The 12906-nt window shown below is 47.4% G+C and overlaps 1 protein-coding gene across 8 annotated transcripts in view; it reads left to right on the plus strand.

Moving 5' to 3' along the window:
• PPP6R3 (protein phosphatase 6 regulatory subunit 3) overlaps positions 1–12906 on the plus strand; it is a 122277-nt gene that overhangs the window by 94500 nt on the left and 14871 nt on the right. For 6 of the 8 annotated variants that reach the window (XM_018043013.1, XM_018043012.1, XM_018043016.1 and 3 more), the window contains 4 exons: positions 2258–2355; positions 4169–4223; positions 5070–5200; positions 9433–9554. In XM_018043013.1, coding sequence (XP_017898502.1) covers positions 2258–2355; positions 4169–4223; positions 5070–5200; positions 9433–9554 — 406 coding nt within the window. The remainder of the gene's footprint in view (positions 1–2257; positions 2356–4168; positions 4224–5069; positions 5201–9432; positions 9555–12906) is intronic. The other 2 variants (XM_018043015.1, XM_018043017.1) reach the window with 1 other exon arrangement.

A 12906-nucleotide genomic window follows, 5' to 3' on the forward strand; every position in this document is an offset into this window, starting at 1 on the left:
TGACCAGGGTGGCAGTTTTGACACATGGGGGCTTTTGCCCCTTTTTAAATGCAATTAAAAGTTTTTAATAATTGCACAACCATATGGCGCTTTCCAGACTTGAATTTCTCAGAGTCCAAAGCACTTTCATAAAGTTTTAGGGAGAATACAGTAACAGTCTTCACGGCTGTGGGTTTAGTAAGCCTTGACAGCTTTATTAGTAAAAATCAGATTTGAAATCTAGGTTCTTTGCTGGTGGTGTCTTCCTAGAAGCAGCAGTGGACCCAGAACTATGGAGGGCTGCGGCTCGCTGGTCTCCTGTGTCCTCTGCGTTACTATGTGCAGGTTGTGTCTGTCTTCCTCCTTAGGTGGATAGATGGACAGAGCAAACACGTGTGTGCATATTTATGTGTATCTGTGTGTACACCTATATGTTCATACATGTATGCATTCACACATGTTTTTGTAATACACCTGGTATTTACATTCTGTTGTGAAGCATTTAAAGGCGCACTTTGGGGAATATTTCTTCCTTTTTATTCCCAAAAGATTTACAGTATTTCCTGTAGAAGTACAAAATTTTTAAAGAAGAAAAAAAAAGAAAGGAACCAAAACCGTTGGAAAGGACCGTTTCCCCTGTGTGACCACATGTTTATCAGTGAGCTCAGAGCCCGATTTATCCGCCTGCTCGGAGAACGACTTTATGATTGCTTATTGCACCTTTGACGTTACCAACCGTGTGTTCCGCCTTATAGGAGATAAAACAATTCAGATGAATCGGTTTCTTTCTACTCATAATATTTTATATTCGTACATTGAGAACTCACCCAGCCTCTTAGGACTTGTCCTTCCCTCTGCTCTCACCCAGACGCCCAGAGCCTTGGTGTGCCTTACCGTGCGCACACCTGGGGGCCAGCCCCCAGCCCTCAGGTGCTCAGGCAGTGTCGTCTCTGTGGGCAGGCAAGGGGGCAGCTTGGAGGTGCGACAGTCAGCGGGGAGTAGTGGGTATCGAGTTAGAGAAATGTGAGCGAGGTTTTAGGTTCTAAGTAAATATATATATGCAGCACTTTTTTAGAGCTAAGGAAAAGATGCCTTCCAAAGCCAAATATAAGGTTTATTTTTTAATTATCCACAATTTGGATTATCCATGCCATAATTCCCTGCCACCATAATGAATCATCAGGAATTAACGGCAGAGGCACTTCTGCAGGGTGGAGTCTGTGGGCCTTGCTCAGAGGAGAACGCAGGAGAGCTTGGTGGCCTGCCTGGCAGGGCCTCAGGGCCAGTGCCTTTGGTCCAGCCACAGCTGTTGCTTGAAGCCCCGCACAGTCCACGGGCAGCTCTGTCCATGTGCAGCGCACACACGCACACGGTTCACCTCCGTATGGGTTGCTCGCGGCAGAGTGAGGAGGGTCCTTGCTTGTCTTCGTCTCTTTAACCCTGACTGAGCGAGCCTGGAGCACGTTTGCTGACTGCACCGTCCCCCTGGCCTGCTGCGGTTCACAGTTAGAACAGCAGCATTTCTGTGGAGTCCACGGTAGCGTTCCCCCTTCTTCACCGGAGAGCCCTGGTGCTCTGTAGAAACGGGAAACCATGTAGCAAACAGAACTGACTCCTCCCTGGATCTCTCAGTGTTGTGGGGTTTTCAGAGTGATTTCTGATCAGTGTTAAAACTCTGTCCTCTCCCTAAGGTAGGTAGGCTAGTAGTTACTTTGTACTCTTCTTAGCCTCTGAGACTTAAATCTTTTTTTTTTTTTTAAGAAAAGGAAGTACCCCTGGAGCTGGTGTGGTAGAGTTGGGGTTGTGCTCACTAGCCGTTTCTCCTCTGTTGCCGTGTTGCTGTAGTGGATGGGGCTGGGGAGGTGCCGAAAGGGAGAGCGGGTGGGTACCGCTTGCTGGGTTTTAAGGTTGGTTGTGTTCAGAGGTGGCCAATACATCTTATAATTTCAGACTGTCACATGTCACTTGATCACTTTTTTGAACCGGACCCAAACCTCTCTCTCAAGACATTTCAGAATAGAGGACAGTGGTCATTTAACACTTCTTACATGGCACGTGCATTAGAATAATTTGTGGACAAAATTCCAAACATTTCCTTTTTGGTGTAAATTGTGTCTGAAATTATTTGATTTTTTTTTTTTTAGAAGAAGAACACACCAACTTTTTAAGCCCTATGGCTACATATAAATAAGGGGGTTTCTGGAAAATAAATGGGCATATAGTATGTAGAATGTCATTAGAATCATTGTATCACTGTCACTGGTCCTGGGGTTGCCAGGCCTTTTCTGATTATCAGATGCAACAAATGACGTCCAATTTTATTGACCAGTTTGGCTTCAACGATGAGAAGTTTGCAGATCAAGATGACATTGGCAAGTGAGTACGCCTTTCTGCACCCTGCATTCCTGCCCTCTGTAAGAGGCGGTGATTGTTCTGAGTTCTGGGAATCCTTGTGTCTACGAGTTGGGAGGAGCCTGCCCTCCAGGTGTTCCTTCAGGTCCAGCCCATCCGCCTGAGTCACCCAGACAACTGAGGGAGTAGAATGCGACTCCCATAAGGGGAGCCTGCCCTTGGGCTTGGCGTCTTCCACAAAGGTTTATTTTGGTTAGACTCAGGAACTCAGGTCGACGTCCTCCCTGTTAGGGTTTGGCGCTGGGTTGCAGCGTCTGCAGTGGTTAATTCCTCTGTCAGTTCAGTGGCCTGAGCAGGTCTGGTCCTTCCACAGCACAGTGGACGGAGCCACGCTGTGGCCAAGCAGGCTCCACCCTGCCCACGTTCTCTTCTCTGAGTGACTAACTGGAAGGTGGAGTTGGGCTGGGCTCCCTGCCCCTGAGGGCCAGGCAGTCAGGGAAAGAGGAGCCCAGAGATGTGCAGAATCCACGAACAGCTGCTGTGGGAGCCATCCACAGAGAGGAAGACAAGTGGTCTAGCCCCTGACCTTGGGAAATGCACGTGTTTATAAACAAACTGTTTACTCGAGGTGTGTTGCAGCTCTCTGAGCAGAGTTCTCTCTCACGGGAGCGCCCTGAGCAGGGTCATCAACACGCAGCATCTCTCAGTTTCCTCCCCAGCAATAGATGCTCGGGCCTTGGTTAAACTAGAGCCAGTGGAGGCTGCTGTTTGTCGTAAGTTGCAGTTTACAGCAGGCGAGAAGCTGAAAGACTTTTTCCACATCCTCTGATCGTGCCAGACAGTATGCCGTGTAGGCACAGGGCCTGGAAAGTTTTAAGTTTAGTCGCTCAGTCGTGTCCAACTCTTTGCGACCCCATGGACTGTAGCCTACCAGGGTCCTCCGTCCATGGGAATTTCCAGGCAAGAGTACAGGAGTAGGTGGCCGTTTCCTTCTCCAGAGGATCTTCCTGACCCAGGGATCAAACCTGGGTCTCCCACATTGTAGGCAGACGCTTTGCCCTCTGAGCCACCAGGGGAGTCCTGGAGGCCCTACTGTAAGTGAGTAGTGGAGGCTGTCAGCTGCCCTAAGAATCAGCTCATTTCAACCCCGGAAGAACAAGGACTCCATACATGGGGCTTGTCTGCACCCTGGGAGCACTCCCACCAGAACCTGCAACCCCCACCCCCCACCTCCCAACATGTGGTGTCTTAGCACCTGCTTGTCTGGGCCCATTTGTTAAGAGCTGCTGGTTTGGAATCCAGTCTTTTTAGAATTTTTTGGGGCACTTGGAATGATGTTTGATTCAAACAGATCCTTTAAGGATTCTAAGATAGCCCTACCTACTCAAAAATTACACATTTAATAGGCTAGGAATTCTTTTAATCCCTGTTTTTGTCCCATCTATGCCATATTATAGTGTAAGACTTCAAGGGTGTCTGTATTTTATGTATGCATTTGTCCGTATCTGGAGAAAGCTCAGGGTCTGACAGTGTCTGTGACCCTTTTTTCATATTTCAACCTGTTTCTTATCTGCAGACAACCTTTTTGGGGTTATGTAAGCATGGCCCATAGAACCATGGTTTCTTCCATGGCTGTTGAACATTGTTTATAAAGAAGGCTTCGGGGCCTCCCGTCCAGTGTGAGTTCCTTATACCGAGGGAGGAGGGATCACTTAATGTAAATAATTTGGCTTTACTAATGGAGATTTTTGTCATACTGTGAATCTGGATGGTCTCGTGAATGCTGTTTCTGAGTCTGTAGATAATTTTAACGATTGCACTCATCTTTTGCTTCCAGTGTTTCTTTTGATCGGGTGTCAGACATCAACTTTACTCTCAATACAAATGAAAGTGTAAGTATTCATGCCGATTGCGAGTAGCGAGGCATATGAGAGGTCAATCGGTGGGAATGGGTGCTGGGTGCTGTGTGCGCTGGGGCTCCCGACTCTAGGAGCCTTTGTCTAAGATGGCGATGACTTTAGCCTGGCACGTGGCCTGCTTGGCCCCATAAGCATGTAAATTTGCTGCCCTCGTTTAAGGTGTGACAGGGCTAATGAAGCCAGTGTAGACATTTGGCTTCAAAGACAGCAGTTTGACTCCAACCTGCTGCCTTTTGCATCTGCTGAGTGTCACCAGGAGAGAAACTTGGGCCAGATGAGGGCCAGTCCCTCATCACCAGGCAGTTCTCACATGCCAAGTCAGCCACATCTACAAGATGGACATGGGCTTAGTGTCATTTGAATGGGCACAGTGTTGATTTTATGTCACTTAGCATGAGAGACCGCTGGTTTATTCGCTGTTCTGATAAGACGGAGACTAACCGATTGGACGTTGACACTCCTTACTGCTTAGCTGGCCTTGCAAAAGCAGAGGAAGTGCAGGTTGCTGTTAGGGTAGCTCTGGGGCTGTGTGCTCGGCGGGTGGCCCAGGGAGGCTCTTGAGCGAAATGCTGCTCTCACTAGATGAGGAGAGCCTGTCTGTAGACAGTCTCCGTTTCCTGAATACTAGTTTTGAAGCCAGTCCTTGGGGGGGCCTTTTTTGTTGTTACTTACATAGAAGCTGACTGCATGCTTACATTTTACTTTGGTATAGGTGATAGGCATTTTTTTTTTCCCCAAACGACATGGAAGAATATGATTTACATTGGTAACTTTTGCAGAAAATAACTTGATTTTTAAATGTTTTCCTCTTTCATTTAGGGAAATATTGCCTTGTTTGAAGCATGTTGTAAGGAAAGAATACAACAATTTGATGATGGTGGCTCTGATGAGGAAGATATCTGGGAGGAAAAGCATATTGCGTTTACACCAGAATCCCAGAGACGATCAAGGTGAGCGACAGCCTGTTACAGTAGTAAGTGTCCAGTGCATGAGACAGGTATTACTTGCCTCTCCACACAAACACATTTGACCCAGAGATCAGTGCTTTTGTCGTGATCAGAAAGGCCCTTGTTAACTGGTAGAGTTGGTACCACCTCCCTGTCTGCAGTGTGAACAAGTCAGGGTAACCTGAGTGAGAGTGCGCCAAGTGTTCTGGTGTAGTTCATGAACTGCTGTGACCCAGCCTCTTGTGATGGGGAAGGAATGCTGAGGAATGCTGTCATACGGTGCCTTGAGGAGTGTTCCCTGACTAGTCGTAAGAGCAGCAGAGCAGGGTGTTGTTGCTTATAAAATCTGAAAGTTTCCCTGGGGAGAGGAAAGTTGTTTCTAAAAATTCATTTTACTTGAGGAGACAGAGTCATGTCATATGATACCCATTGGGACCAATTTTCAAAAGTCTATCCAAAAATCCCAAATAAAATGCAGAGCTGGTCAGATTGGATTAAAAAAAAAAAAAAGGCCTGACTTACTGCCACCTATGGAAAATGACTTAAATTATTTAAGAACTTAAATTTTAAAATAAAAAAGATTTAAACAGGTTAAAAGGTAGAGGAATCTTTATTTAAGTAGATTTCAAAGGAAAAGATTAAAAGGTCATAAAGTGGTTATTAGGAGAGCATAATGCCAGTTCTGTCTATATCTACATTCCTAATAACAGGTCTTCAGAATACACAGAGCAAAAACTGATAGAAGTACAAAGAGAAGTAGACAGATTCCACAGTTACAATTAGATATTTCAATACTCCTCCCCTAGTAATTGACAAAAATAATAGGCCATAAAAGTATAGAACACGTACCTAATACTATCAACCAGCTTGACCGTCTGGGGATTTTTAAAGCACGCCACAGAAGAGTGTGCGTTCTTATCAAGTGTACATGAACTACTTAGTGAGAGAGACCATCTTAGGGCCACAAAGCAAGAGTCAGTAAAAAAAAGATTTCAGGTGATATAAAATATGGTCTCTGACCCAATGGAATTAAATTAGAAATCAATGACACATCTTTAGAAAATCTCTAAATATGTGGAAACGAAATAACACATGAGTTAAAGAGAAAAGGGGGAATTTACACAGTATTTCGAATTGAAAGAAAATGGGAACTCAGTATTTATCAGGAAGTGGGGGTTGCAACTGAAACGTACCTAAAGGATCACTTTTAGCACTACTGCTTACATTGAAAAGGAAGAAACAAATCAGTGACCTCAATTTCCACCCTAAGAAATGGCCAGAAACATGAAACAGAAGACAGTAGGGAAAATCATTATAATCGATGGGTCATAATTAAAAGTTGTTCTTTGAGAAGATTAATAGAATTGATGTACCCCCTAGACAGAAGGATCAAGGAAAAAAGATACAAATTATTAATCATCAGGAACAGGACAGGTGACATCACTATGGATTCCACGGATATTAATAGGGTAATAAGGAATACTAGGAGCAACTCTTTGCCAATAAACCTTACAGGTTAGATGGTCTTTGAAAGACACACACTACCAAACCTCAACCAAAAAGAGAAAACAATAACCCAGATAGTCCTGTCTGCTGACAAAGCTGAATTTGTAGTATAAAACTTCTCACATACACGCACAAAGGCTCAAGGTCCAGAGGACTTCTCTTTGTGAATTCTACCAAATGTTTCAGAAAGAAATCACAGCAGTTTTTACAGAAGTTTTCAGAAAATTGAAAAGGAGGGGGATAGTATCCATCTCACTGTCTGAAGCCACCTCCTTGTAACTTGATACCAGAAGCTGGCATTGCATTATATGGTGTGAAGAGAGCACAGGTACAAAAGCTCTTTTAAAAATCGTAGCAAATATCGGCAGCATTGGTGCATCGTGACCGCGCAAGATTTATTCCAGCAGTGCAGACTTGGTTTACCATTTGAAGGTCAGTAGGCGTGTGGCTGAATTCAGCGTCTACTCCTGGTAGGGCTCTTCAGCAAACTGGGGACAAGGGAATGTCTTGAGGCTGTTTAAGGCTTGTGCAGTAAACCTAGCAGTTGGCGTCACACTCAGTGGTGAAGGACTAAATGACTTACTCCCACGATTGGAAACAATGTGAGGATGCCTGTTTTTAACCCCTGATTTTCAGTATTTTTCTGGAGATGCTAGCCAGTGCAGGGAGTCAAGAAAAGGAAATAAATGGTATCTGATTGGAAAGGAAAAGTAAAAATTACCATTATTCATAGACAACATGACTATCTGTGTAGAAAGTTTGTTGGGATCTACAAAAGACTCCTATAGTAGTTTGGTGGTTTTAGCAAGATTGCACAATCTTGCATCAGTGTAATTGTTTTTCTACATACTGCAGCCAACAGTTGGAATTAAAATGACTAAACAGTACTGTTCAAAGTATCATCAAAATATTAGATATGTACAGATAAATCTGACAGAAGATGTGCAAGGCTCATACATGAAGAACAGCTGAGAGAAATCAAGGCTTGATAAATGTTCATGATTTGGAAGACAGTATTATTAAGATACCAATTCTCCCCAGATCTAGATTGATCTGGAATCATTGCTGTTCCAAACAAAATCATAGCAGGTTTTTTGGTAGCTGTCGATAAGTTGATTTTTAAATTTACATGAAGATGCAAAGGACCTAGAATAGCCAAAACAGCTTTCATAAAGAACAGTATTAACACTGCCTGACTTCTGGGTACAGTAGTTAAGACAGGGGTAGATCAGGGGACAGAACAGAGAGCCCATCAGCTGAGCGCCGAAGAATGGATGCGTTTGAACTGTGGTGTTGGAGAAGACTCCTGAGAGTGCCTTGGACTGCAAGGAGATCCAACCAGTCCATTCTGAAGGAGATCAGCCCTGGGATTTCTTTGGAGGGAATGATGCTGAAGCTGAAACTCCTGTACTTTGGCCACCTCATGCGAAGAGTTGACTCATTGGAAAAGACTCTGATGCTGGGAGGGATTGGGGGCAGGAGGAGAAGGGGGCGACAGAGGATGAGATGGCTGGATGGCATCATTGACTCGATGGATGTGAGTCTGAGTGAACTCCGGGAGTTGGTGATGGACAGGGAGGCCTGGTGTGCTGCAATTCATGGGGTCACAAAGAGTCGGACACGACTGAGCGACTGAACTGAACTGAACTAGGCCTACACACACACATAGGCATCTGATTGAGGGAGGAGGTACAGAAGCAGATCAGTGGATAGAGGCTAGTCATCTGAAGAAACAGAGCTAAGATAGTTGGACATGATAAGTGGGAAAATGCCCTTGGTCTCTGTGTCCTTACTATGTATACATAGTAACCAAAAATGGATCTTATGTCTGAATCAAACACAAAATTAGAAAACTTTAATACTGGAAAATCTTTGTGACCTTGGGTGAGGCAAAGATCTCTGAGATAGAACACCAGAAGCACTATACATGAAAAAAAATTGTGGTAAGTTAAACTTCATCAAAATTGAACACTAGTATTCTTCAAAAGACAGTGTTAACGCAAGCACAAGGCATATACATTAAGAGGTAAAAATTTGCGAATCGTATATCTCATAAAGGACTTACATGTAGAGCGTATGAAGAACTCTCAAAACTCTATAGTAATGAGAAAAGACAAACTAGTTTTTAAAATAGGCTGCTGCTGCTGCTGCTGCTAAGTCACTTCAGTCGTGTCCGACTCTGTGCGACCCCATAGATGGCAGCCCACCAGGCTCTCCCGTCCCTGGGATTCTCCAGGAAAGAAAGAACGCAAGTGTGTTGCCATTTCCTTCTCCAATGCATGAAAGTGAAAAGTGAAAAGTGTGAAGTCGCTCAGTTGTGTCCGACTATTAGCGACCCCATGGACTACAGCGCACCAGGCTCCTCCATCCATGGGGTTTTCCAGGCAAGAGTACTGGAGCGGGTTGCCATTGCCTTCTCCGTAAAATAGGCTAAAGATGCTTGAGAACAGAGGTGAGCACGTGAGAAGCAGCTCAGCACCTTTGGTCGTGAGGGACGTGCGGACTCTCACCACCAGGGGGCACCTCCACCCCAGGCAGCTGTAAGGTTTCCGAACAGTCTGCCAGCACAGCCCCAGTGGGAGCAGCTGGGGCCCGGGGTGGGGTGAGCCCTGACCCACGTGGGGCCCAGGTGAAGCGCCGCACAGTGTTTTAGTGTGGGATGTCTTTTGAACTCTGGATTTAGCGGGGGGCCAATATACAGTAGTAATATTTTGGACTTTTCCCCTTAGCTCGGGGAGTACAGACAGTGAGGAAAGTACAGACTCTGAGGAAGAAGATGGAGCAAAACAAGACTTGTTTGAGTCCAGCAGTGCCAACACGGAGGACAAGATGGAGGTAGACCTGAGTGAACGTAAGTCGCCGCCTCTCTGCCAGCGCCATGTGGAGGTGGCCCCAGAGCCTGGGACAGCCTCTGAAGGGCAGTTGCGTGGGAGCGCACGCTGTCCTCTGAGTTCCCTTGGCGCTTCATGTCTCGGGGACCGGGCCTGAGGGGAGGAGCCAGTTACACCTTGGGTGAGAGGGGGTCTCTATAGTTTGGAAGCCCTGTGTGTGCATCTGGGTAGAGGACAGCAACACATCAGTGGGTCCGTCCTCCAGCTGCAGAGGCTGGGAACCGGAGCAGAAGGGGAGAGACTGTAGCTTCTGGAAGGATAGGGAAAGGCTGTAGAATCAGGAGTGCTCCTAAGCCGCAGGAAATTCCTTACAGTTGGAGCAGTTTTAAACAGGGTCTTCACTGTTAATGAATCCTGTGTTCCTAAAATTTTCCCAGCTAAATGCTTATTTATGTTTCACCACTTGCTAAGAAGACTAAAGTTGACTGGCCTTTTAAAAATACTGTTAATGCCTAAAAGTTCACACAAATTTTCACATGAAGTAGCTGTGTAGGTTGATACCAGGGCTTTCCTCCAGGCCAACAGTGCTTCCTGTTGCCTGGGAAGGTTTTTATGCCTCGGTTCTAGAGGATGAAACCCCACTCCGGGGGTCAGGTTGAACCTCATCGTGACCTCAGAGCGTGGCAGGCATCCAGCAGACCCCGCGTGGTTCCCAGCCTCTCTCTCCTCTGCGGCTCGCCACCTTCAGGAGGGCATGACGCCGTTCACACCAGCCGGCCTGTGTCCGGCTCCTGCTGTGTGCCAGGAGCTGGGGCACAGGCACGGCCTCCAGGGCCTCGGGGTGTCTGAGCAGATGGAGAGTGTGGGGAGAGCAGGGGCCCCGCTCTCCCAGGCCTCTGCAGAGCCCTCCCAGAGGACGGGTTGTGTCACGAGGACAAGTAGGGATGAGTCCGCTTACAGGAAAACAGCTCCTAGGAAGGCACAGGGACCCGCCGCTGGTGAATGCAGCTCAGGAAGGGTGGGATGGTGGAGATGAGGCCAGAGGCCGGAAGGAGAATTATTTTGGAGGTTGTACTCCTTCTCTTGAGGATTTTACTGAGAATCCCATCAATTGATCTATTTTGACATGATTACTCTTGGTAGCAGTGTGAAAGCTGGATTAGAAAGTGTGCTCGGGGACAGGAAGACCAGCATCGAGACTCAGTGTGAGACGTGAGAAACGACGGGGGCTCATCAGGAGCGGGGGGAGGCTGCTGGAGGCCCTGAGCTTTCGGCTTGCTTATGCGTGTGTGTGTGTGTGTTCACCTATGTGGTTCAGTAGTGTGGAGCCTCTAGAACTTTCTCACCTTGCAAAGCTGAAGCTATACCCACAAACAGCACTCACCATTCCCCTTTCCCCAGCCCCTGGCCACCACCATTCTATCTTCTGTCTCTGAATCTGACTCCTCTAGGGACCTCATCCTAAGTGGAATCATGGGGTATTTTGTCTTTTGTGACTGGTTTACTCCCTTAGCATGGTGCCTTCCAGGTTCATCCATGTTCAAGTGTGTAGCAGGATTTTACTACTCTTTCTTAAGGCTGAATGGCATTTTGGAGTCTGTGGATCTCTAAGATCGCTGGGTGGGTGATAAATGACTTGGGGAGGGACCATACACTTGGTGTGACTCACTCCCACTGTCTTGGTGGAGCTGGGTGTGGGGACAGGGAGAGACGAAGGGCAGGGCTGTGATGTTCACCCACAGGGCATGGTCTCACAGGTCTCAGCCCTCCTGAGAGGGGTTTGTGATGGGACTGGGGCGGGGGAGTGCTCCCCTCCAGGGCTCTGAGCTGCCTCGGCCTCTGACTTAAGAGCTTCCACCATCCACCCAATCTCTGTGGCTTCTTCCAGAGTTTTTCTTGACTGTTGAGAACAGTTTCTCAACAGTTAATGTTAGAGTAATTCTGGGGAGCTAGTCTTTCCTGGGATGGTAATAATAGGAAATGACTAACAACAGTCATTTCTGTGTAGCCTAGTTTATTTGGATGGAGTGAGTCCAGAACTTTGCATATGGTGGGCAGGCAGAAATACCTGTCACCTTCCCGGAGGTGACAAATAGTAAAGAATCTGCCTGCAATTCAGGAGACCAGGGTTCGATTCCTGGGTCGGGAAGATCCCCTGGAGAAGGAAATGGCAACAAGCTCCAGTATTCTTGCCTGGAGAATCCCATGGACGGAGGAGCTTGGCAGGGTACAGTCTGTGGGGTCGCAAAGAGTCAGACATGACTGAATGACTAACACTTCCACTTTCTTGACTTTCTGAGGTTGCAGGTGAGGTTTTCAGACATTAAGGTCCTATTCCTTCTCAGAGCCCATGGAGCCCTGCCGCACGGTACACAGATCAGAGGGCAGGAAGCTCAGAAACAGCCCTCCTTCAGTACCTGCTAGATGAGGCCCTCATTTAACCCTCAGGATTAAGTAGATGGTTTTATCTGAAGTGAAAAAATGAGGAAACCTAGCCTAGGGGGAGCTGAGTGAGTTGCCTGCAGTCCCGGGAAGGTCTGTGTGTAGGGTGGAGCACTTCTGCTATGCATAGGCCAAGTAGCTCGCAGATGCCGTAGCCTAGCATTCCTTCCTTACAGCCTGGAGCCTCCAGTTGTGATAGAGAACATCCATGATAAAGAGCGGTGGTCCCCACTGCCAGCTTGTCTGCAGCAAGCATTTGGGCATTCCGCACGGGGTACTGTGCAGGAGCAGCACGGTGTGTGATGAGAGCAAGCAGGCCTGATTTCGGCTGAGGGGGACACACCTCGGGTGGCGACATTTAAACAGAGACAGAGGTCAGCAGGACCCAGACCGCAGCAAGAGAGGAGCAGCCAGACAGGGTGCGTGGTCCTGCCACCCCCATCTCTGAGCACTCTCCCGTGCCTGCAGGCCTGGCAAGCCAGTGGGAACAGAGCTCTTCTCTGTTCTCAGAACTTCACTCCTGACACCAAATGTGTGAGTCTCCCACACAGCTCAGCCGAGGCACTGACCGTGTGAGTCAGGCCCGCAGGTTAGGGCTCACTCGACCCGCAAGTCGGCCACCCGTCCCCACCCCCAGCCGGTACTTCTAACCAACTGGCTGTAAACTGGGAGTTCCCATGACCTCTTTGGGTTTGATTATTTGCTAGAACTGCTCACAGAATTCAGAAAAACCTTTCACCTACCATTACCAGTTGATATATTAAAGGCTACAAATGAACAGGACGGGTCCAGAGGGGTCCACGGGCAGGAACTTGGGTCCCCAGTGGAGTCTCACCTGCCACCTCTGTTCCCAACCCAGAAGCCCTGAAGCCCCGCAGCTTGGGTGTTCATGGGGACCTTGCTAAGTGGGTGTCATTGGTGAAATCTTTG

The sequence above is a fragment of the Capra hircus genome, chromosome 29, assembly GCF_001704415.2.
Source record: "Capra hircus breed San Clemente chromosome 29, ASM170441v1, whole genome shotgun sequence".
NCBI classification, from domain to species: Eukaryota; Metazoa; Chordata; class Mammalia; order Artiodactyla; family Bovidae; genus Capra; species Capra hircus.